This window comes from Chiloscyllium plagiosum, unplaced genomic scaffold (genome assembly GCF_037043375.1).
Source record: "Chiloscyllium plagiosum isolate Xiang-an unplaced genomic scaffold, Cpla_swu_hap1 HiC_scaffold_21, whole genome shotgun sequence".
Classification (NCBI taxonomy): Eukaryota; Metazoa; Chordata; class Chondrichthyes; order Orectolobiformes; family Hemiscylliidae; genus Chiloscyllium; species Chiloscyllium plagiosum.
This window is the reverse complement of record NW_028270159.1, coordinates 25,479,951-25,505,390: the sequence shown is the minus strand read 5'-3', so window position 1 is coordinate 25,505,390 and position 25,440 is coordinate 25,479,951. Positions and strand designations below refer to the sequence as shown.

Here is a 25,440-nt window from a genome sequence, read left to right as displayed (position 1 = left end):
TGCAGGTACAGTTACAATGTTTAAAAGACATTTGGATAAGTCCATGTCAAGAAAAGGTTTGGAGGGATTTGAGCCAGGCGCAGGCAGGTGGGACTAGTTTAGTTTGGGAACATGGTTGGTGTGGACTGGTTGGGTGGAAGCGTCTGATTCCAAGCTGTATGACTCTGTGACTCAAAGTGCGGTTTCTGATGAGATACTGTGACCATATGTTTTGCTCACATTCCATTACTGAACAACAGTCCCTAAAGTTGGACTAAGACAGTTTCCCAATATATTGAGCTAAGTTGAAATTAAATAGTATTAGTTTCAATCTAGGACACATTGCACTAAATGTGCTTTGTCTGCCAGCTCTACCACCAAAAGCCACCTTTTCTTTGAAAACAGTAAACATAAATACCATAAACATTCATATCAGTTGTTCAGTAACATTTTCAGATTTGCAAGGTGTGTAAGAAAGTAAGTATTTAATGAATCTGAGCATTTAGTACTTCCATATTTGCTTCCGTTTTTTTCATGGATTCATATGGATCTCTCCGAGTCACAATTTTAATCCATTTTGCTTGGTTATCATGACTAACTATGAGTAATTTTACTAATTGCTATTTTGATTATCTGCTATTTATTGATGACTAGGTAAAATGAATGAACAATTGAATCAATTGTACATTTTTAAGAATTTTTAATAAGGTTTTGATATTATATTTTCAAAGTTGTCACTATTGCACTTGACATCTCAATCCAAAAATCTTTGAACTGTTAGTCTGTAGAATATCTGTACAATATCTCAAAATTTTGTTAATGTAGACACCGTGATAGTAAGATAGCAAAGTACGTCATTTTTGCATTAATTAACATAGTCAATGAGAAATACATTATTTTCATTAAATTTCACATTTGTGGGATACTGCAAAAATATTGTCTCGTATTTCTATATGTAGAAATTATTATTTAAGTGCACATTCAAAATATTGTAATGTTTAATGTTGACATTCTCAATTTGCTAATCAAGAAAGTGGGAACTTATGAAAAATGCAAATAATGTGATTCCTTTTTTTTTGTTTGTAAAATTAGTGTGTTCTTGGCTAGGCCAATACTTATTGCCCATAGTTAAGACAGTTAAGACTCAATCACCTTGCTGGTGGGTTTGAACTCATGTGTAAGCCAGATCAGGCAAGAAGGACAAATTCTGTTCCTGAAAGGAAAGGAATAAACCAGATGGAGTTTTACAATCAGTAGTGATGGTACTATTAAAATTTGTGGAATTCAAATTTCACTATCTGTCATAGTATCGAAACAATATTGCGGGATCACTAATCTAATGAGATTATTATTGCACAATCACCTCCCTATATCTGCGATGGTTTAATCTTAGATAATTCTTACTCAGCAAACATGGGACAAGAAATGAAAACTGCAGCAGTTGATGATATTGTAATTCTGAAGATGGATAAACTTAATTTTGCAAACTGGGTTTGACAGACAGATGAAATAATACTTAAATGTTGCTATGTATTTCAGACGATCAAATCAAATCTGACCAGAGAAAACGACTTCATGAAAGAAAGTGTAAAGACCCTCTCAGATCAAATGAAGAAATATGAAAACTACTCTGATATCATGCTAAGTGTAAAGAAGGAAATTTCTAACTTAGGCCTGCAGCTGCTACAGAAGGATGCAGCTGTGGAAGATAAGCAAAAGGTAACAATTGAGTCAATATTTTACAAGGAGTCTTCTAAAAGACCATTGTTACCATTTATGTTTAACGCACAAAGCTTTCTATATTATGTAACCAATGATGCATTTTTTTATTCCATCATTCCATCACTTGAATTATATAAATCATTTGTGAAAAAGTGACAGTAAAATATCTAATATTGCATTCTAAGACAACCAGCATGAATATGAAACAATAACAAGTTGGTGTGCTATGCAATTGCATGACATATGTTCTCAATGCTAAATAATGGATTACTTACCAATATGTGTCCCAGTTTCAGCATTGAGTAGTCACGGGTCAATCTTAGTAATATTGCAGTACAAGCAGATTGCTTATATATCTTTCAGGGTGGACTTGCTAACAGAACTTGCACATTTGTATACTCCTGTATACACTTGCAGTTAAAGTTTAGATTCAAAGTTCCCAAATTTCAGGGAACCACGACAAATAGTTTGAGACTTCCCTGAATTGTGGAAAATTTGAAAAGCTGCTTTGCAGCTCTGAACATAGAACCTGCTGATGCACACCAAGCCTCTCAAACAAACTAAAGGCAAATGTTTGATGACATAAGTGAGTGATAATTGAAGGATTAACACTGGCAAACATGTGTTGGATCAATAACCAGATTACTTTTAAATTCTGGAATTCTCAGAGAAACCAGCTCTATACAGTACATCAGTCTGATTTGTCCAAGGTGTAACAATCACCAGGCACAGTAGGGCAAGTCCCAATTAACATTTAACATGGAACCAAAATAAATGATTTGCTTTGTACACTTCAAAATGGAGGCCCAGTTTGACATATATATTCATTTCCAGGTGTTACTGGCTTGTAATGGCCTTTCTCTAAATAAAGGAGAACCAACAATCTGAGTTTAGGAACTTGGGGTTCAAGGATGAGTGAGTATGTTAGAGACGAATAAGAAGTTGTTCAGAACTGGGACAAAGATACAGCAGGAAAGAATATCTTGCAAGATGTAGGGTTGAGAAATATTGTCAGGAATATTGATATCTGAATATGCTAGTCACACAGGGAAGGACTGAAAGAAACAAAAACCTGCTGGAAAAAGCTTAAATCAAAGGCTCTGCCAGATTGGAAAGTTTTTCATGATAACCAAATGTATGACATTTATTTTCAGAACACACCTGGATCAATGGTCAAAGTTGTAAAAAAATATTCAAATAAAGCAGAAAACAAAAAAAAAGTACCAGCTCAAAAACCTCCTCACAAAGTGCCAAAAGACAAAGGAATTAAAATAAAGAAGTCAGTTACAAAAGCAAAATTAGTTGCATTACCAAAAGTACCACAACCTACTATCAAGACCAAGCCTGGTATCCATCAGCCAGGTATTGTGAAAAGTGTTACCTACTACAAAGCAGGAAGTCTTGAAGAAATGGGAAATAGTGGCAAAAGTAAGTTTAAACAAAGTTCTTCATATTTTCAAACTCCATTTTATTTTAGAAATTATGTAATTTTCCAAATGAAATTAATAAAACTTCAATTAAATCATTAAATTGATTTAGTAAGATCTACAGGTAAGTTATCTGTATTCCAAGTAATGCAGAATTTACTAAATATTAATTAAATTACATTTGTCACCTCTACTAACTGAGACAAAAGAATTGCATTTTATGAGGATAAAAAGTAAATCATACTTTGGACAGATAACAAATTAACTGGGGAATATTTACTTAACCTATCCATCAGGAAACTGTTGAGATTGGGTTACATATGTTTTATTATTTGATGTGCTCTGTTGGATTCTTGACCACAGTGTGTCTGTTACCCATATTTACAACAGGTTAATTCTGGTTGCTAGAATATAAGTTGTGTAATTATTGCAGATTATATTAACTTTGTGTAGGAAAATATATTGTTGTTAAAATATTGCAGCTTTATTCTCTTAATAAGTGTGGATTTCTCAATTTGTCTAGTTAAATAAAGGATTGCTGGTCCCTGGTCTTATAACAAATTTGGCAATCTGGTCCAGGACTGTAATATCTAAAGTAAAACTAGAAGCCACCAGGTCATCAGTGTATAAACTATGGAATTATACCAAATTGCAGGGAGGAAGCTATAACTGTAATTCGATTTGCAATTGTGGATTAAACTGTTCTCTTCAGATATGACAATATACAATATTCCTGTGGAATTGTTGGATGGTAACTTATTTTTGTCAAGTTTAAGTTGCCAGCTTAAAGAAATACAGGTTCATACACAAAATACTCTTATTGTCATCTACTATCATGTGGCAATGCACTGGCATCTTATTTCCATAATCATATCTTGCACCCTCCAAATGTAGAATTTGTCAAATAATAGTCACCAACATCACAAATAAAATTGCTATAAAATTATTGCACCGTACCCAGATAGCATTGTGTAACCATATTACAACAGTAGTTTGGACTTTGATATCATAAAAAGAATTATTGTGGAAGGTTTAACTGTTACACAGTTCATTGCAGATTTGATTAGAAATAATTACTCAGAGAATACCAGTCAATTTTTGAAATTTCATTCCTGAATATTACACTCAATTTAAAATTCAACTTTTAAAAATCACTTAAATACTACCTGTAAAGCATCTCTGTTATGTTGTTGCTGCTTTTGTCTACATTTAATAATGATGAATGTTGTAATTAACAATGGTTTTACAGATAGTTCTCCTATTATGCCGTAATTGTGTTCCATGCGATGCTGTGTCACAGAAAATTGTGCAATAGGAATAATGGGGCTTATAGGAAAAACAGGGTTGAGGTGAACTACCAAAAATACCACTAAAAATCAAAACAAAATAGTAGTTAGCCTAACCTGACATATGCTTCCTTCTTTTTCTTAACCAAACCCTCAATTTCTTTAGTCATCCAGCATTCCCTATACCTACCAGCCTTCCCTTTCACCCTGACAGGAATATACTTTCTCTGGATTCTTGTTATCTCATTTCTGAAGGCTTCCCATTTTCCAGCCGTCCCTTTACCTGCGAACCTCTGCCAGGATAGATCGAGTGAATCATTAGAAGAGTAGAAAGAAAGTAGGAGTATACTTAAGAGGGAAATCAGGCGGGCAAAACGGGGACATGAGATAGCTTTGGCAAATAGAATTAAGGAGAATCCAAAGGGTTTTTACAAATATATTAAGGACAAAAGGGTAATTGGGAGAGATTAGGGCCCCTCAAAGATCAGCAAGGCGGCCATTGTGTGGAGCCACAGAAAATGGGGAAGATACTAAATGAATATTTTGCATCAGTATTTACTGTGGAAAAGGATATGGAAGATATAGAATGTAGGGAAATAGATGGTGACATCTTGCAAAATGTCCACATTACAGAGGACGAAGTGCTGGATGTCTTGAAACAGTTAAAGGTGGATAAATCCCCAGGACCTGATCAGGTGTACCCGAGAACTCTGTGGGAAGCTAGAGAAGTGATTGTTGGGCCTCTTGCTGAGATATTTGTATCATCAATAGTCACAGGTGAGGTGCCGGAAGACTGGAGGTTGGCAAACGTGGGGCCACTGTTTAGGAAGGGTGGTAAGGACAAGCCAGGGAACTATAGACTGGTGAGTCTGACCACAGTGGTGGGCAAGTTGTTGGAGGGAATCCTGAGGGACAGGATGTACATGTATTTGGAAAGGCAAGGACTGATTAGGGATAGTCAACAAGGCTTTGTGTGTGGGAAATCATGTCTCACAAACTTGATTGAGTTTTTTGAAGAAGTAACAAAGAAGATTGATGAGAGCAGAGCAGTAGATGTGATCTATATGGACTTTAGTAAGGCATTCGACAAGGTTCCCCATGGGAGACTGATTAGCAAGGTTAGATCTCATGGAATACAGGGAGAACTAGCCATTTGGATACAGAACTGACTCAAAGGTAGAAGACAGAGGGTGGTGGTGGAGGGTTGTTTTTCAGACTGGAGGCCTGTGACCAGTAGAGTGCCACAAGGATCGGTGCTGGGTCCTCTACTTTTTGTCATTTACATAAATGATTTGGATGCGAGCATAAGAGGTACAGTTAGTAAGTTTGCAGATGACACCAAAATTGGAGGTGTAGTGGACAACGAAGAGGGTTACCTCAGATTACAACAGGATCTGGACCAGATGGGCCAATGGGCTGAGAAGTGGCAGATGGAGTTTAATTCAGATAAATGCGAGGTGCTGCATTTTGGGAAAGCAAATCTTAGCAGGACTTATACACCTTAATGGTAAGGTCCTAGGGAGTGTTGCTGAACAAAGAGATCTTGGAGTGCAGGTTCATAGCTCCTTGAAAGAGGAGTCGCAGGTAGATAGGATAGTGAAGAAGGCGTTTTGGTATGCTTTCCTTTATTGGTCAGAGTATTGAGTACAGGAATTGAGAGGTCATGTTGTGGCTGTACAGGACATTGGTTAGGCCACTGTTGGAATATTGCATGCAATTTTGGTCTCCTTCCTGTCGGAAAGATGTTGTGAAACTTGAAAGGGTTCAGAAAAGACTTACAAGGATGTTGCCAGGGTTGGAGAATTTGAGCTGTAGGGAGAGGCTGAACTGGCTGGGGCTGTTTTCCCTGGAGCGTCAGAGGCTGAGGGGTGACCTTATAGAGGTTTACAAAATTATGAGGGGCATGGATAGGATAAATAGACAAAGTCTCTTCCCTGGGGTTGGGGAGTCCAGAACTAGCGGGCATAGGTTTAGGGTGAGAGGGGAAAGATATAAAGGAGACCTAAGGGACAACTTTTCCACGCAGAGGGTGGTACATGTATGGAATGAGCTGCCAGAGGATGTGGTGGAGGCTGGTACAATTGCAACATTTAAGAGGCATTTGGATGGGTATATGAATAGGAAGGGTTTGGAGGGATATGGGCCGGGTGCTGGCAGGTGGGACTAGGTTGGGTTGGGATATCTGGTCGGCATGGACAGGTTGGACCGAAGGGTCTGTTTTCATGCTTTACATCTCTATGACTCTAACACAATCTTCAACAGATTACTCTCGATTGGCATCTACATTCTACCCAGTCTTCTGATCCCGTCCAATGGTAACACTGCACGTCAGATCCTAGAATGAAACACGCTTGATAGATCAAGGGCTGAATCTTAATTTCTTTTGCTATGCGTCAGTTTTGTCAAGTGTTTTGGAGGGCTTCACGTCATGATGTTTGGAGACGTTTATCACCTAAACTCATCTGATTTATTACCTACCCAACTCTTTGATGCCCCTCTCACAAATTCTAGCATCATTATATCATGTGCCATTTGCAAAACAACTCACCATTTCCTGGATATCCCAGATTTGACCAACATTCATGGTGCAGCATCATCTTTTAAAAAATGTTGTGCATCCAGACAAGAGCTGTCAGTCTGAAGCTGCCCTGCAAGGTTCCTGACATTGGCCCTGAACGTGGCAGACAATGGAAAGTTGGTGCCTCTCTTTCTGGGCACGGACATGATGATGGGGAGGAGGTGATACAGAGGCAGGATTCCTTTTCTCTCAGGCCAACAGAGGTCGCATTCTACTGCAACCACACCAACCTGGACCAAGGTTACCAACCTGGCCAGTGTAGTATCAACCATCTGAAGGAATGCACAGAATGTAGAAAGAAGATCAATGACCTTCTCCACTCTGCAAATGTAAGTGCCACTATCTTCTCGTTGATACCTCACACTCACTATCTCTGCTACTGTACCCACCATTTCCTGCAACATCTGCCTCATTCATTCTCAATCTCACTAACCTCTGATCCTGACTAGCTCTGAGTCTCCTCTGCACAGCTTACTAACCCCCTCTGGACATCTCCACACATGCAGCAAAAGTAACAATGTACCACCGATCTTTCTCTCCCTCACCCACTATGTGCAGAGTTTCTTCTCTTTGACCACCCTGAGCAGCTGACTGACCAAGTCCAAACCCATGTACTAGTTTTTTTTGCAGTTGGTTACCATAGTGATTACTCACTGAAACAGATTAATAGGAGTCTGCAGATATTCTTTAACATTTAACATTTTTTCTAAACAAAAAAGGAGAAAAAAATACAAACAGCAAAGGCAAATTTCAAACTGCTGTTCAACATTGTCCTTTACTGTTAGTCAATTCCAGTGAAATTTCATTCTTATCTCAACTGTTTACATTTTTAAGTTAACACATTTCTCCCAGCTTCTTGTCCTCAGGCTGTAGAGGCATTTTCACGATGCTTTTCCAACTCCATTAGCAAAAATATTTCACAATACCTTTAACCCAAAATTCTTCATGAGAAAGCACATGAGCCGACTGATCACGTGATGCTGACACGGAGCCCAGTCCTCCACGCACATTGGACAAACAGGCAGAAAACTAGTCATCAGGATACATTAACATCAACTAGCCACAAAACAACATGACCCACTCTCACTAGTATTTTTACATACGGATGAGGAAGAACACTATTCGACTGGGACAACACATCCATCCTAGGACAAGCCAACAGAGACACGTACGAGAATTCATATACGAGAATTCATAAGCATGGCATTCCAACCAGAACTCTATCAACAAACACTGACTTAGATCCCATTTACCAACCCCTGAGAAAAAGAACAGGAAATGACGTCACCATAGGAAATGACGTCACAACAGGAAATGGCATCACCAACCCTAGGAAACTCAAACATATAAATAGAAAGCAGACTACACCACCAGTGCTTCATTCAGAGGCTCACTGAAGATGTTACCTAGTATGGTGATGAAACATCTGAAAATGAACCTTCCAGCTCAGCGAGCAAACCAACATCCAGGTTCAATTTGAAATTCACCTCTGCTATAATGAGATTCAAACCCATGTTCTTCAGACCATTAGTCTGGGTTTCTGGCTTACCAGTCTACTGACATGTCCATTGTGCCATCACCTCTGCCATATAACAGTTACACTATAATACAAAGTTAAATATTCTGTGTAATAGCATGTAAATGAAGGAACTCATTAGAATTCCTGCGAGGCAGACAATCGTCACTCTTCCCCAAGGCAATGACAGGGATGCAATAGGATCAGAGTAGAAACAGCCTAGTCTCAGACAGCAACCTCTAGAATGCCGGAATGAACCCCAATACACAGAATCCATAAGGACAGAACAGCATGGGGTTGTTAGTATGGTGTCAGGACCACAATAAAGCAGCTCAAAAAGGTAAGCATCAACTCTGGAATAATCATTGTGAAAGTGTGCAGAGAAAGACTATTTGGAATTAGATATATAGAATAAACTTCCACCATCAAGTTGTAAGTGATATTTAGTGACCACCATATTCAGTGACCATTCCTAATTTTGTTTTGAGAGAGTGATTAAAGATATTTTTGAAAATTATAGTTGCTCAATTGAATGTAATTGAAGCACATCATAACTGGAACTCCTTAATCAACACCCCTCATCTTCTGTTCTTGCAAATACCACATTTCCACACATCCACTAATTGATATAAATCATCCAAGCTGCACCTCACCTCCTGCCTTCCATCTTCCATTTGGAGCAAACTCCCTGAGCAAGATCTACCTGCATGCATGCTTTGGATCAAGGAATGAGAAACATAGGAAGTCACTAACAAGGCAAATCACATCAAATGGCAAACTTTTAAGTATCATTAAAAGAGTGGTCCTTGCTAAATAGATTCAGGTCAGGCCTGGGTCCCTGCATAGCCAACATCTCTCAGGTGGCTTCAGAACAAGTCCTTTATGCACTGAGGAGAGACAAACAAGGCTACCCAATAGTGAAGGGTAATGTGGGCTAGTCACTTTAAAATTAGCAAATTAGGAGGGTAACAATCAACTTCGCAGAATTGCATTAATAATAGTTTGAGGATCTGGTGAGAAGGTACAAAGCAACAAATGAACTAGGTTTCTGCATATTCCATTTAAACTCATGTACTCCACACTTGAAGCCATACCCTTGCAAAGAACCCAAAGAAAATTGACAAACTATTTTTCTAATGTGTAAAATATTTGTTAGTAAATCCTTGAAGCAGTTTATTCCTTAGATTTTGCTTATATGCATTATTCAACATTAAATGTCCAGATGACAGGGAACAAAAAATTTACTATTGATGGTAACAGAGAAGTCCTTTCAAGAAATTATAATGGTATATCCTTGGATTTAGCAATAGTCTAGTATATGTAGATTTGGCAACATATGCAAACAAATAGAATTCCGATCATACCGATTTTTTGTTTGGTTTTAATTTGGCATAAATGACAATGTCCACTGGAGTTAACTTGTTTAAAGTGTGAGATTTTTTCAAAGCATAAAATTATTTAAATTATGCAAACTTGTACCTTAAGTAAAAAGGTGTGCTATTCAGGAGAGAGGACTGATTATTTAGACTTAAAATGTAAAACAAAATGCAGTAAAATTCAGTTAAGGGTTTTCAAAACAAAGTGGTTAGCACATGTGCAAAAATGTCAATGACTATTTCGAAAAAGTTGTGATTTGTAGGTGGAACAAGGAGCATGCAGGGAACATAATGGTGTCAGGTGCCCACGCGCAGATTCGTTCAGGCTTAGGAACATCTGTCACTAGTAACTGACATCACTTGTGGATAAGCAGGTGACTGTTTTGATAACCATCTTTGCATTGATGCCAATCAATCTATTTTGAAATTGCATGGTTTTGCATTGTTACAAAACTCCATAGTAAACCTGACTGATTATTTGAAATGACATCAGAATGGGACTAAAAGACAACCAAAAAAAATTTTTTTTACAAATACAATTCAAGTATTTGATTAAACGTTTTGTTCCAAAAAAACTGATAAACATCGCTTTCTGACTTAATAAGACAGTGACTTTACTAATTTCAGGGAAATTCATAGAATCATGGAATCTCTACAGTGTAGAAGCAGTGTGGAGTCCACACTGATCCTCTGAAGAGCATCACAGCTAGACCCACCCACTTACCTTATCCCTGTAACCTTTAATTTTGCATGGCTAATCTACTTAGCCTGCACAAGTCTGGACCCAATTGGTAATTCAACATGGCCAATCAACATAACTGGCACATTTTTGGACTGTGGGAGGAAACCAGAGCACCCAAATGAAATGCACACAGACATGGGGAGAATGTGCATACTCTACACAAACAGTCACCCGAGTTTCAGATCAAACCTGGGTCCCTAGTGCTGTGAGGCAGCCATTTTAATCACCGAGTCACCATGCTACCCATTTATTACATATCATAAAAAATGAAAACAGAAAATGCTGAAAACAGCCTATGTGGAGTGAGAAACAAAATTAACTTTCAGAATGTTGACCATTCATCAGAATTGTAAATATACTTTTGTGATTTTGACTCCGTATATTTGTTTCACTCAAACATGCTATTTATCCTCTTGAAATAACTCTCCAGAGAGCTGGATTATAACCTGGTGTTGTGTGATTTTTAACTTTGTCAACCCCAGTCCAACACTGACACCTCCAAGTCATGTCTATAGAGACCGGTATCCTGTCACTAACTCACCCTTTATTTACAAATATATATATATATATATTTCTTGTTTGAATCTTCATTCCAGTGTGAACAAAATACAGATAGTGCAAGAACAGGGAATAGAAAATAATACCTTTGATATTAGAAAAGATGTCATAAAGTTTAAAAAAATTGCTTATTGAGAATTTTGATATATGCCATTGCTGAACTCAGTAAATAATAATGTTTGAAGTTATTCTACAGGAAAGGGTATGCAGTCTACAAAATAATGTCATGCATTGCAGCATTGAGGTTGAACTACTTCTGAAGTGAGAATAATTCTGAGTACCAAAATAAGGAATGTAAATTCAGAATGACTTGCACCACATGTTTTCACTAAATGAATCTGGGGCTTAAATTTCTCCAAATTGAACAACCTGAATGATTTTGTAGTAAGGTTAATTTTCCAAGCATAACCACATTAATTTTGTTGCTATGATCACTAAGGTTTTCTTTCACTAGCTATGTTCCTACTCATGAATGAGCTTAACATATAACCTGTATAAATCACTCAGAGGCCTACTGACAATAAACCTAAGTCCAAATACAGCAAGACCTGGACAATATCCAGGCTTAGGATGAAAAGTGGCAAGGAATATTTGCAGACATAAATGCTAGACAATCACCATCTTCAACAACAGCCGGGAGATAAAGCCGAGCTTAGACCTAAGTTGAAGCCCAGCCTGGACTCATCTACTCGGTCTGTTTATTTTTTTCTCTCTTTCTCTGCTTTAAGAGGCCTGTAATGCTAAGCTTCTAATTTTATTTCTTTATTTTTCTAATTTATACCTAAGATTATATACCTAAGCACCTTTGTACCTAAGATGGCATAGGAAATGTCAACTTTGTACATTTCCACTATACTCTTATATCCCTGTACTTGAAAACGTGTCACAATAAAACCTCATTCTAATTCTAATGTTACTCAATTATAGGTTATAATAATACAATCTCCATTGCATTTCAAGAACTTGGAATATACTGGGTGTGATATAAACTTTATATCTTTCCATCAAAATCCACAAGGAGAAAAACAGACTAAAACTAAATAGCCCATGTTATAAGGCAGTAATGACAGCAAACCTGCTAGCTTTATTACTACTTTGAAACTGTCAGCAACCTTTGGAACTTTTTGCACATCAGAGGTATATGAGGTAATTAAGAAATTGATGTCAGTAATTCTACACTTCCCCAGAAGATGCCCAGTTGAAGTTCCTCCAGAATACAAAGTTAAAAATCACACAACACCACCTGATGAAGGAGCAGCGCTCCAAAAGCTAGTGCTTCTAGTTAAACTTGTTGGACTATAACCTGGTGTTGTGTGATTTTTAACTTTGTACACCCCTCCCCCCCAGACCAACACTGGCACCTCCAAATCATGACTCCAGAATACAAACATTGAGCTATCCAGAACTTAAGCTCTTGTTAGTCCTAATAACAAAAGCCCGAGGAAGTTATTTCTTGTTGAATGAGGTGCAACTGGGTTTTTAATAGTGAATAATAGTAATTATTGAAAATCCAGTTTCACTATTATCATTGGACTTTCAACAGCTTTGAAAATAAAACAGATTTCTAAAAAAGGGTCATTGGACCCAAAACATTAACTCTGTCCACAAGCACTGCCTGAACTGCTGAGTTTCTCCAGAAATCTCTGTTTTTATATCACTTTAAAATAATTATTTTTAATGTTTGATTTATGATGTCATAGATTCTCCCTGAATCCCATATGTATATTCCAATCATTTATTTTACTAACTGTAAAACTTAAAATTAAGAGTTTCGTGATTCAGTAATGTGTACTTCCTGGTTTATTGTCTACGAGAACAAAGCCATTGGTTGCTTATCCTGCTAAATATTGGGTGGCACTTTCTCATCCTATCTGGAACTGACATAATTGTAGCCCAGGTGGGATGAGACCCTTAAGTGATCATTAATTGATTTGCTCCAGAAATCTCTGTTTTTGTTGTGAAAGGCCTTAACTGGTATCTGTTCAGGAAGATCAGGCATGAAACCATGGGCCTACCTTACCAGAACATAATTTCTGGGGTAGCAGGAAGGACATGTGTATCTCCTCAGTGACAACCTGCCCAATTATTTGCTCCTCTTGCCACTGTTGCTACCACTTCTATTGAGGAAGAATTGCAACCACAGTCTTTTAAAGAATGTCAATTTTCCTTAGTTCTTTGCAAAAACTGATTTAAGATTAAATCCAGGTCAGGTCCCTGCTGCTACTTCTGTCCAAGAGACAAATCTCATTACAAAAGCATTAGATCACAAATATTAATTCAATGTTTGCTTACTTAAAGTTAATCCATTGAGGAAAGCAGAAATATTTCTGTACCATCATCACTTTAAATTTAATTTTCTTGATCCATTAAAAAAAATCAGCAAATTTAGAAGAACAGGAAGAAGTAGAATCAGTGGCAAGGGGCACGGCAGCAGAATAGATCAGCTCCTCTGTCTCAGATTCAGAGATCATCATACAGCAGTTTATTGTTACTTTGAACCACCAGTGAGCTACAATAATGTTACCAAAGCTGAGTGCTGTATTTATTCAAATATTAAAATATATTAAAGAAAGACCAATGATAAATGAAACATATTCTGCTGTCCATTTTGTGTGGAATCGTACTTATGCCAGTGAGACGTTAAATGAGTGAGACTTTAAAGGATTTTTAGCCCTTGTAAATTTTCATTATGACATTCAAATTTTTAATATTCATGCTTTTTTTTGTTGCTACTTTTAATATTTTCAGCATACTTTCATGATAATTTGTTCATGGAATCATAGAATCATATAGTGCAGGAGAGGCCCTTTGGCTTGGCCCAACAAGTCTGCACTGACATTTGATAAACATGTTTTTTTCTATTGGCATTTAATGTTTATGAAATATTAAATGATTTATGTACTAATATAACCAAATACAAAGCAAACAACAGTAAAATGAGAATACATTAACAAGAAATCATTGATAGATCAAGCAGTGACGCAGCTCAAAGTTTTAATGTTATTTTTTAATAAAGTTACAATTAATTGGGAGTGACAGGGACAATGTTTATAATCCCCCAAATACATCAGAGGTTGATTTAACTCCTAGTGAGTTTCCAGCAGGAAATTGCAATGCTGAGTTAATTTCCGATCTGCCCAGGAGCATCACAAGGCCACAACAGTTATAACCACAGCCCTCATTACTGTGCTGATGGTCTACCTCTTGCTTGCTTGTAGAAACTAGTCAGTTGAAATTAAATAGATCAGGGAGTGGGTATTGATAGAATGAAGTGGAGATCATCCGAAGAGATAATGTGGAATGGAGTTGAGGTGGAAAATCATCTATAATCTTATTGAATGGTAAAATGGATCTGACAAGACAAGTAGCTTTCGTCTAGTCTTATTTGTTATACAGGTAGATAACCCTTTATCTGAAATCCCGAAATCCGAAAAGCTCTGAAATCCGAAGGATTTCTCATGAAGTTTTTTTCTCATTAACAAGATTCTTTGGCGTGCAAACAGTTAACCCAACTCCACACCCAATCGATGTGTGTTACTCAGATGCAACGTGGAGGGGTGGTGTGGCCCAGCACTGGCAGGCCTCAATTCTGTCTGAGGGCCCATTTTACTCACAGTGAGTCTGCTGTTTGGTAAGATTTTTTTAAAAATTTCAGCATCAAACTTTCACTTATTCTGAAATTCAAAAAATTCAGAATTCCGAAAACTAGCTGGTCCCGAGCATTTCAGATAAAGGATTGTGCACCTGTATATTAATATTCTTATGTGGATGAGCTCCAACTATTCCCTGTGGCACCTAGAGAATATTCTTGCTTTCACTGGCCTTACATGAAGTAACTCCACTGAGACCCATATCTCATCATCAAGGCACTTTTATTTACATGTGAAAACTCCTTGACTGTGATCTATGTTACTCAGAATGAACAGAACCTCTGGCACTCTTGTTTATATCTGTCAGCCAGGGCTCCCTGATTGGATCAGATTAACAGCCCCAATTGGGGAACTCATATTCTGTGAGGTCTGCCTAGCTGACAATTTTAGAGTCACCACATCCTCTAAACTCGGGAATGTAGGCCTTTTCTTTCTCTTGTAGCCTCTCCTGGACTGTTTCACACATGATCTGGTTCCTATGACTTAGCCTCAGATACAGGCACAATGTCCGCACCTCGTGCGCCCAGGGTGTGTTGGGAGAAAGTCATGCTTTTCTTCAAGTTCTAAAGGCATTAAGACTGTGACATCTGCCATGTCCATCTCAGACTCTGAGGTTTCTTCACTAGATGGAAGGGAAGAGCACAGATTCCAACAGCCTTTCTGGCTGTGCAGAGGAGCTGGGTATATTTTGCTATCATGCTATTTGCAAGTTTGCAGCTTTCAAATGGTCCACTTGCTTGTTCAAGCTAACTTCACCTACCCAAACTTTGTATATCACAGGACCTGACCTTGCTTCAACCACGCCTCTTACCCATGCAGGGCCATTTCCCTGGTTTCGGCACCAAACCTCACCCCCTAAACACTCTCTCACATAGGGGAGTTTGTATACAGCATTGGCATTCCTGATGCCATTTCACCCTCGCCCCACCAGATCTGGGAAGATTAGATTTAACCTGATGCGGTATCTTCTCCCCATTAGCAACTCTACTGGAGCTGTCCCTGTAGTTACATGCTGGGTGGTCCGATAATCAAATAAGATCCAGGACAGTTTGTTTTAAGTGAAGCTGTAGGCTATTTCTTCGTCAGACTGTAGGCTTCGTCAGATATATGGAACAGTCCATCTTCTGCAGCTACACTGGCACCACCCCCAACCTTTTCCTCCGCTACATCGATGACTGTATCGGCGCTACCTTGTGCTCCCACGAGGAGGTTGAACAATTCATCCACTTTACTAACACCTTCCACCCCGACCTCAAATTCACCTGGACCGTCTCAGACTCCTCCCTCCCCTTCCTAGACCTCTCCATTTCTATCTCGGGCGACCGACTCAACACAGACATTTACTATAAACCGACCAACTCCCACAGCTACCTAAATTACAACTCCTCCCACCCTGCCCCCTGTAAAAATGCCATCCCATATTCCCAATTCCTTCGCCTCCGCCGCATCTGCTCCCAGGAGGACCAATTCCAATACTGAACAACCCAGATGGCCTCCTTCTTCAAAGACCGCAATTTCCCCTCTGACGTGGTTGATGATGCTGAACATCACATCTCTTCCACATCCCACTCCTCTGCCCTTGAACCCTGCCCCTCCAATCGCCACCAGGACAGAACCCCACTGGTCCTCACCTACCACCCCACCAACCTCCTTCATCATTTCCGCCACCTCCAAAACAGACCCAACCACCAAGGATATATTTCCCTCCCCTCCCCTATCAACGTTCCGGAAAGACCACTCCCTCTGCGACTCCCTCGTCAGGTCCACACCCCCCACAAACCCAACTTCCAGTCCCTGCAGCCGCAAGAAATGCAAAACTTGCGCCCACACCTCCCCCTCATTTCCCTCCAAGGCCCCAAGGGATCCTTCCATATCCATCACAAATTCACCTGCACCTCCACACACATCATTTACTGCATCCACTGCACCCAATGTAGCCTCCTCTGCATTGGAGATACAGGCCGCCTACTTGCGGAACGTTTTAGAGAACACCTCTGGGACACCCGCACCAACCAACCCAACCGCCCTGTGGCTGAACATTTTAACTCCCCCTCCCACTCCGCCAAGGACATGCAGGTCCTTGGCCTCCTCCATCGCCAGACCATGGCAACACGACACCTGGAGGAAGAGCGCCTCATCTTCCACCTAGGAACCCTCCAACGACAAGGAATGAATGCAGATTTCTCCAGCTTCCTCATTTCCCCTCCCCCCACCTTATCTCAGTCCCAGCCCTCGGACTCAGCACCGCCTTCTTGACCTGCAATCTTCTTCCTGACCTCTCCGCCCCCACCCCCTCTCCGGCCTATCACCCTCACCTTAACCTCCTTCCACCTATCGCATTCCAAACGTCCCTCCCCCAAGTCCCTCCTCCCTACCTTTTATCTTAGCCTGTTGGACACACTTTCCTCATTCCTGAAGAAGGGCTTATGCCCGAAACGTTGATTCTCCTGCTCCTTGGATGCTGCCTGACCTGCTGCGTTTTTCCAGCAACACATTTTTCAGTTCTGATCTCCAGCATTTGCAGTCCTCACTTTCTCCTAGGCTATTTCTTTAAGCCTGCCTTTAAAGCTTAGACAGTTCTTTCTGCCAGACCATTGGATGATGGATAGTATGGAGCTGTATTTGGCTTTGTTTTGGGGTTTTGCTGTGGGCTTAACTAGAGGTCTTCTGGTTATGATTTGATTTGAATGAGGCTATGCAATTTCTTTCACTCAAGTATTATTCCCCAAACTCATTTGGCCTGTTGAGGTTATCTATTTCCATTGGCATACTTTGTTACTCATATGCTCCACTTGTCTCATTTTCTAATGACAAGCCTGTTGTAGTACCTGTTTGAAGTCCAGTTGGGCTTCAGGTAGTAAGCACTCTTGCATGGTCACAACATTAATCCCACATACCAAACAGTCTCTTAGCATCTCAAAATGGTTAAATCAAAGTCACATGCGTCTGCCTGTCATCTTAACCCTCTCAAAAATCCCAATATGGATTCCCCTGGTTCTGTAAAACTGATAGTTTCTCAGAATTAGAGGAGGCTTGGGTTGTAATATTCCTTTACTAAATCTGTCAACGCTTGAAAGTTTTTAGTATCTGGTGCCTCAGATTATTAGACTCCTAATAACCAAAAACCTGTGGGTCCACAAGTTGTCAGGTGAATTACTTGTTGCTTTTCATCTGCTTCAATGTCATGTGCCTGGAAAAAATAATGCATTCTTTCCATATACTGGACACAATCTGCGACAGCAGGATGGACAGAGTCTAGCTTCTCAAATAACAACATGATGCCAGAAATGCTTATCCTAACTCAAAGACAACTGTGGCAAGTGAATTTCTGCAGGAGCATATTTGTTTCTCTTGTTGCTACTGAAATAATTCACAAAGGCCAGTATCCCATCACAAAGTCATCCTTTATTTACACATGCATAGTACTTGACTCAAGTCTGGCTTCCTCAGAGTCAGCTCTCAAAATGAACAGGATGTCTGACACTCATGTTTATTTTTTTTTCTTTCTTTTTTTCTTTTTTTTTCCTTTTTTTTTGATAGGCAAAGTGGCCAGTGACAAGCAGTGCCCTTCACTCTCCTGGTTATACTTTTTTTCTTTTTTTTTATATTAACCCCCACACTACCACATAAGTGCGGTAGTGCTTATTTTTTCCCCAGCACCCATGGTCTGTGTGTGTAGGTGTGAGACACAGTGAAAGACACAATGTGCACGAATCATTATTCAATTTCCACCACCAGGAAGATAGGAAAACACCCGGGTGGCCAGTGACAAACACTGCCCTTCACATCAAAGGGCAGTGCTGTGTGATCAAAACAGTGAAGGGGAGGGTAAGGACTAAATCCAAATAGAGTTGGAGGGAGAAATAATGCACTCCACTCCCTGCGGTGCCCACCTCTCCCTGAACAACCCCAGGGTGTTGGTGGACATCGCGTGCTCCTTCTCCAAGGACACCCGGGCCCTAACATAACCACGGAAGAGGGGCAGGCAGTCAGCCCTAATGACCCCCTCCACGGCCCGCTGCCTCGACCTGTTGATGGCCAGTTTGGCCAACACTCATGTTTATTTTTTTTTTACTTCTTACAGTGAAAACCCCTGTTTATCTTTTTTTCTTCTTTCTTTTTTCTTTCTCCTGTTTATTTATTTATTTATTTTTATTAACCCCCACACTACCACCTAAGTGCGGTAGTGCTTATTTTATCCCCAGCACCCATGGTGTGTGTGTGCAGGTGTGAGACACAGTGGAAGACAAAGTGCACGAATCTTTATTCAATTTCCACCACCAGGAAGATAGGAAAACACCCGGGTGGCCAGTGACAAACACTGCCCTTCACATCAAAGGGCAGTGCTGTGTGATCAAAACAGTGAAGGGGAGGGTAGGGAACTAAATCAAAATAGAGTTGGAGGGAGAAATAATGCACTCCACTCCCTGCGGTGCCCACCTCTCCCTGAACAACTCCAGGGTGTTGGTGGACATCGCGTGCTCCTTCTCCAAGGACACCCGGGCCCTAACGTAACCACGGAAGAGGGGCAGGCAGTCAGCCCTAATGACCCCCTCCACGGACCGCTGCCTCGACCTGTTGATGGCCAGTTTGGCCAACACTCATGTTTCTATCTGTCAGCCAGGGCTCCCTGATTGGATCAGATAAACAGCCTCAATCGGGGAACTGATACTCTATGAAGTCCACCTGACTGAACTCATTACAATCACTATATTGCACATTATCATTTTTTTTAATCTAACTCCTCAATTTATAATTTTTCACAGTGTTTTTCATTTAAAATTGATAATGATGCTATCAGCATCCATATGGTATATACTCTGCTGGTTTCAGGTGAGTGGCTTTGCCACTTGCTCAGAAGGCCATGTCAGTAACTTTGGAAGAGGACAGACTTGCATCTTACTTTTAAAGGTTCAGAGAATAAAATCACAGCGAATTCTAGACCATGATCGACAATTTTTGTTCATGGATTTCTATAGCTCAGACATCGTATGCTGGAATATGCCCAGGACAGATTACACTGAAACTGCTGAAGCAACTTTCAGATAGGAATTTTAACTGAGAGAAAGGACAGGATTCTACTGTAGACTTTTGAACCCCAAAGTTGGGACAAAATAAGATTGCTCGCAGTGGGATCCAATTAATAATTTTACTGAAGCCTGCCATCTCAGGTACATAAAACTCCTCTCCAAAGAGATGTGTTCAACCATTGCTATAAGGTAGTATCAAATTCATTAAGGCAGAGGGACAGTGTGCATAATCCTTCATATTTTCAAAACTTGTTTTTCTTTCTCAAGATCTAAGTATAGATCAGAAATATGCAAAGAGAATAATTCAAATTTATAGTACAGAAAAAAAATCAAGGCTTTGCTTTTCAGGGGAAAATAGACCGAATTATGAAAGGCAGTCCTCTATAAAACAAAATTTAAAAATTCAGTATTACAGATAATATAAATGGAATTTGGTTGAAGCCAATGTAAATCAGTGACACCAGCTATACCAAAAGTTTACTGTGTTTTCACACATTTACTCTAAGAGACAGAAAATCAGTGTTAAATATTAAAATAGAAAACCTCAAGTATCTTTAGAATTAAAATGAAAATAATTTACTATGTTAAACAAAGCATCTCTGAATAGTAACAATAGAAAGAAATAAGTGCTCTTAAGTTTGTATAATTCAAAGTGATACTTTGTTTATTACATTTTGAAATTAAGTCACATTCTTATATTTTAAACAACGTCCAGATAATTCATTGAAAGGAACTTCACGTTCTGAGGATCAGAAATCAAGAACAGCAGAAAAAACTCAGATTTCTCATGATTTTGAAGTAGTTGACAAGAGCACAAGCAATATAACAGCTACTCCATTCTCTGTCACCAGTCGTGCCACGGCTACTGCTACTGCAACCACAAGCTCTGGCTCCATAGATGCTATCATGCTCACCAACAAGGAGGCAAGCACTCGATCTCCTGGTCCAAATAAAGGTATATTTATGTTGTGCAAAGGAATTTTTGCCTTTTACCTTTTATTGATTTGAATGCAATCTTATGCAAGATTTCCAAGGCACCAGCCAAACCACCCTCTCAAGAAAATAGTATAATTCAATAATTTGAATTCATGCAGCTCCTTTAACATAGTAAAATGCCCCAAGGAGCTTCACAGAAGTATAATCAGACAATAATAACACTTATTCAAATATTAACCATATTTTTAATCACACATCAAAATTTAACCATTAGATATTGTTTACTGTTTTTGTATTTATTTATTAGCAGAAACTGCTAGCTTTTTAATTAACAAAATAATTATCTGTAGTTAGGTTTCATTCATCGGTTTTCTTTCTTTCTTGGTCATCCTGTACAATACAACATGCCAAGTTGAGATGTCAAGAAGACAAAGTAAATGTTCCTCTGAACTCAACAGTAAGAGATGATGAGGTTAATATTGATGGCCTTGCCTCAGCTTTCCCTCCATCCATTTAAAACAACAAACATGGTGTGCACTTCTTTCTATCCCACCCCACTTCTTTCTATCCCACCCCACGGATTGTTGAGAATTCAATATGGAGAATAATAAGGGCAAAATTAGTGTTGCATTGCTCTATACTGCTGAATTTTGTTGAAGTGTACTGCTGAAGTATAAACAAATATGTTGTCAAAATTTTCAGATTTAAGGATTTATGCTCTTTCACATTTATCAAATTAAAAAAATTTGTAAGCAGTATCATATAAATGTATAGAGTGCACCAAGCCACTGCAGAACGTCACACTTTCTTTAGTTCAAGCAGTATATGGTACTCACACATAGTGCTCTTGTTTTTATTTAAAGTCAAAGGTGAGTGTTATGGAACTTTATCAATGATTGAACCTCCTGAGAAACATCACAGTTATGGCCGCAATGAGGGTGCCTGGATGAAAGATCCTATAGCAAAAGATGACAGGATCTACGTGACAAACTATTACTATGGAAACAACCTGGTAGAATTCAGGAACCTTGACAATTTTAAACAAGGTGAGATATAACATGCTTTACAAATCAGCAGAGAAGTGAAATTGGAACATTATATATAGTGATGATCCTCAAATTTTCTGCATGTTACTTTAAGATATATTACATTTGTTAAAAATTGATACTTTACCCAATAGATCACCAATCAAATTATATTCAATATTGCACCTAACTCTTTTCAACATTTTCCCACATTTGAATTCAGCTTATTTATATATGCTAATGTTTCTAAATTCAAATTATTAGACATGCATTCTTCAAGGAGCAGCATCCCCTATATATCAAAGGGCTGATTCAATTCTGGTTAGAAGGAGTCTGAATTACTTTTAGGGGTGGTACGGTGGCTCAGTGGTTAGCACAGCTGCCTCACAGCAGCAGGGACCTGGGTTCAGTTCCTGCCTTGAGCAACTGTCTGTGTAGCATTTGCACATTCTCCCCATGTCTGCATGGATTTCCTCCAGATGCTCTGGTTTCCTCCCACAATCCAAAGATGTGGAGGCCAGGTGAATTGGTCATGCTAAATTGCCCATGGTGTTAGGTGCATTAGTCGGCTGTAAATATAGGAAAGGGGAATGGGTCTGGGTGGATTACTCCTTGAAAGGTTGGTGTGGACTTGTTGGGCCAAATGGCCTGTTTCCACACTCTAGGGGATCCAATCTTAAATATTGATGTAACAATGAACATCCCAATTTGGCTTTATCCAACTCCATATAATGGAAAGGATTTGCTTTTTAAATCTAGATGTAATTTGATTTTAAATGACTTCACTAATCAGTAGGTTTAACATTTGCATCTTCTTTTCCTCTAGGCCGTTGGAGTAATCTGTACAAGCTTCCTTATAACTGGATTGGAACAGGACATGTTGTTTATAATGGGTCATTCTATTACAATAGGGCTTTTACCAGAAATATCATTAAATATGACATTAAGCAGCGGTATGTAGCAGCCTGGACTCTTCTTCATGATGTGGTATATGAAGATACAACACCATGGAAATGGCGAGGACATTCGGACATTGACTTTGCTGTTGATGAAAGTGGCCTGTGGGTTATTTACCCTGCCTTCTATTATGAATACACCCAGAACGAAATCATAGTCATCAGTAAATTAGATCCTATTGATCTTTCAATGAAAAAGGAAACAACTTGGAAAACAGACCTCAAACGTAATTCTTATGGCAACTGTTTCATTATTTGTGGTGTTTTGTATGCAGTAGACACTTATAATGAAAAGGAAGGCCAAGTGTCCTATGCATATGATACTCACACAAACACTGAAATAAATCCAAAGTTGCCTTTCATCAATGATTACACCTACACGACACAGATTGACTATAATCCTAAAGAGAAAGTTCTGTATGCTTGGGATAATGGTAATCAAGTCACTTATAAGATTATTTTTGCATTTTGAGTTGATACAGAAGCTCAACCTATCACAAAGCACTTTGCCTAATTTTGATTATTTACAAAGAATGGGAATTTGCACTTCGGCTAGTAGAGAAATATCTATGGCAACTCTTGTCTTATAGCTTTATGAATAAGAATACTTGTGTAAAATGTATTAAAAATATTGCTGATCATTGTAGACAAGTGCTATGTAAGATATAAGCATTTTCCCTTCATTTTATGTCATTCCAACATCATCTAATATTTACTGACAAACGATAAAACAGCAAAGCTTCTTTCTCCACATGACGATCTCAGATGTCAATAAGGAGGAACTGCATTTCAAATTCTCATGTAAATTTCTTCAGAACTAGCACAGTGGATTAATGCATCCTTGAAACCTCACCAACATGGGGTTCACTTCATAAAATTCTCTCAGTAACATTCATGTTAAGTATCAACAGCTTGATTATATTTGTAGATGTGGTATATGAAGATACAACACCATGGTGTTGTATCTTCCCTGAAAACACTAAAAATGTTTACAATAGTTTAGGAATTAGTTGTAATTACACCTCCCCCCCCAAATGAGACTACACTAATATTATATTGTGTGATAACGTGCATTGTTGTATAATCCTGTTAAGCAATTTTCTGGATAAAGTATAAATCTAGAGGCCAGTTCCTTTGATTCAAAAACATGCAAAAATCTTGTATCAATGTAAACTGCCTGAGTAAATTGTGCAAGTGGACATTAAGTAAAGGATTCATACAGGTAATAATCTGTTTCAGTACAAAGAATAGATTTTCAGGTAGTGCAATAAATATATCAATATAACTTTATAAAAGCTATGTCAGAATACCTTTAGAATATGATTTTTACAACACCGTTGAGCCTGAGCATTGCACCAACTAATCTGGAAAGAAATTAAGTACAAGCAGGACATTTTGTAGATCAAAGCAGTATTGCTTAGTCCAGACTTTGTGGTAATAAATTGATATGAATAACCAAAATCTGTTGTTTTGCCTTAACCACCACTTACACCATTTTACTCCCAATTCATTAATTTATACCAGCTACTTTGATTCAGAACTGCAATTTGGGCGGCATGGTGGCACAGTGGTTAGCACTGCTGCCTCACAGCGCCAGAGACCCGGGTTCAATTCCCGCCTCAGGTGACTGACTGTGTGGAGTTTGCACATTCTCCCCGTGTCTGCGTGGGTTTCCTCCGGGTGCTCCGGTTTCCTCCCACAGTCCAAAGATGTGCAGGTCAGGTGAATTGGCCATGCTAAATTGCCCGTAGTGTTAGGTAAGGGGTAGATGTAGGTGTATGGGTGGGTTGCGCTTCGGCGGGTCGGTGTGGACTTGTTGGGCCGAAGGGCCTGTTTCCACACTGTAAGTAATCTAATCTAATCAATTTAGTTGAAGATCTTATGTTGTAGTTTGAAATTTTGTATACTGATCTAGTAATTTGCTTTTTGTTTAACCCAGAGCTTATCTTTTTATTGTATGGAGATCATATACATTTGAAAACAGATGGTACTGACAACCCAAAGTATTTCATCAATAATGCCTCTGGAACCAGAGTTCAACCTCCACTTACGTGCTTACAGAGTGGGCTCCTCTCCACTGGGGAGATAAAATATGGACTGAGTAACTGCTTTGCAGGACGCACACGTTCTGTCTGAAGAAATTGGCTCCAAGCCTCCAGTGCCTGCCATTTCAACAAACCACAGTGTTCGTGGCCATAATGTCTATCAACTTTAAGTCTTGGGTATGCTGCAGTTCTCCAATGAGGCTTAACATAAGAATCTAATTTTCTATTTGGGGACTTTGCAGCCTTCAGGCTCAATACCTAATTCAATAATTCTAGGATCTGAACACCTTCTTCCATGTCTGTTAACCATTGCACACGCCTGACTCTGTCATGACATGGGTTCTTTCATCATAGCCAACCAATTTTCACCTTTCCTTTCTCCCCAGTTCACTATTACCATCCCTTTGTCCTTGTCTCTGCTGTTCTTTCTGTCTGGGCTCCATCTCCATCTATTGTTTACTCCCCTCTCACACCCCACACATCTCTCACCCCCCAACCAAACTCCTGTTTTCAGCATATATATATTTATATATCACTCACAACTACCATCAGTTCTGAAGAAGGGTCACTGTAACCGAAATGTTAACTCGTCTATCTCTCCACAGATGCTGTCA

The 25,440-nt window shown here is 39.1% G+C and overlaps 1 protein-coding gene across 2 annotated transcripts in view; it reads left to right on the top strand.

The window, feature by feature from the left end:
• The window catches only part of olfml2a (olfactomedin-like 2A), a 66,122-nt gene extending 41,880 nt beyond the window's left edge, over nt 1-24,242 (top strand). For both annotated transcript variants that reach the window (XM_087998429.1, XM_043720174.2), the window contains 5 exons: nt 1,519-1,698; nt 2,856-3,129; nt 20,580-20,819; nt 21,664-21,846; nt 22,652-24,242. In XM_087998429.1, the coding sequence (XP_087854555.1) occupies nt 1,519-1,698; nt 2,856-3,129; nt 20,580-20,819; nt 21,664-21,846; nt 22,652-23,253 (1,479 nt within the window). In that variant the 3' untranslated portion in view covers nt 23,254-24,242. The remainder of the gene's footprint in view (nt 1-1,518; nt 1,699-2,855; nt 3,130-20,579; nt 20,820-21,663; nt 21,847-22,651) is intronic.
• Nucleotides 24,243-25,440: the final 1,198 nt, after the last annotated feature.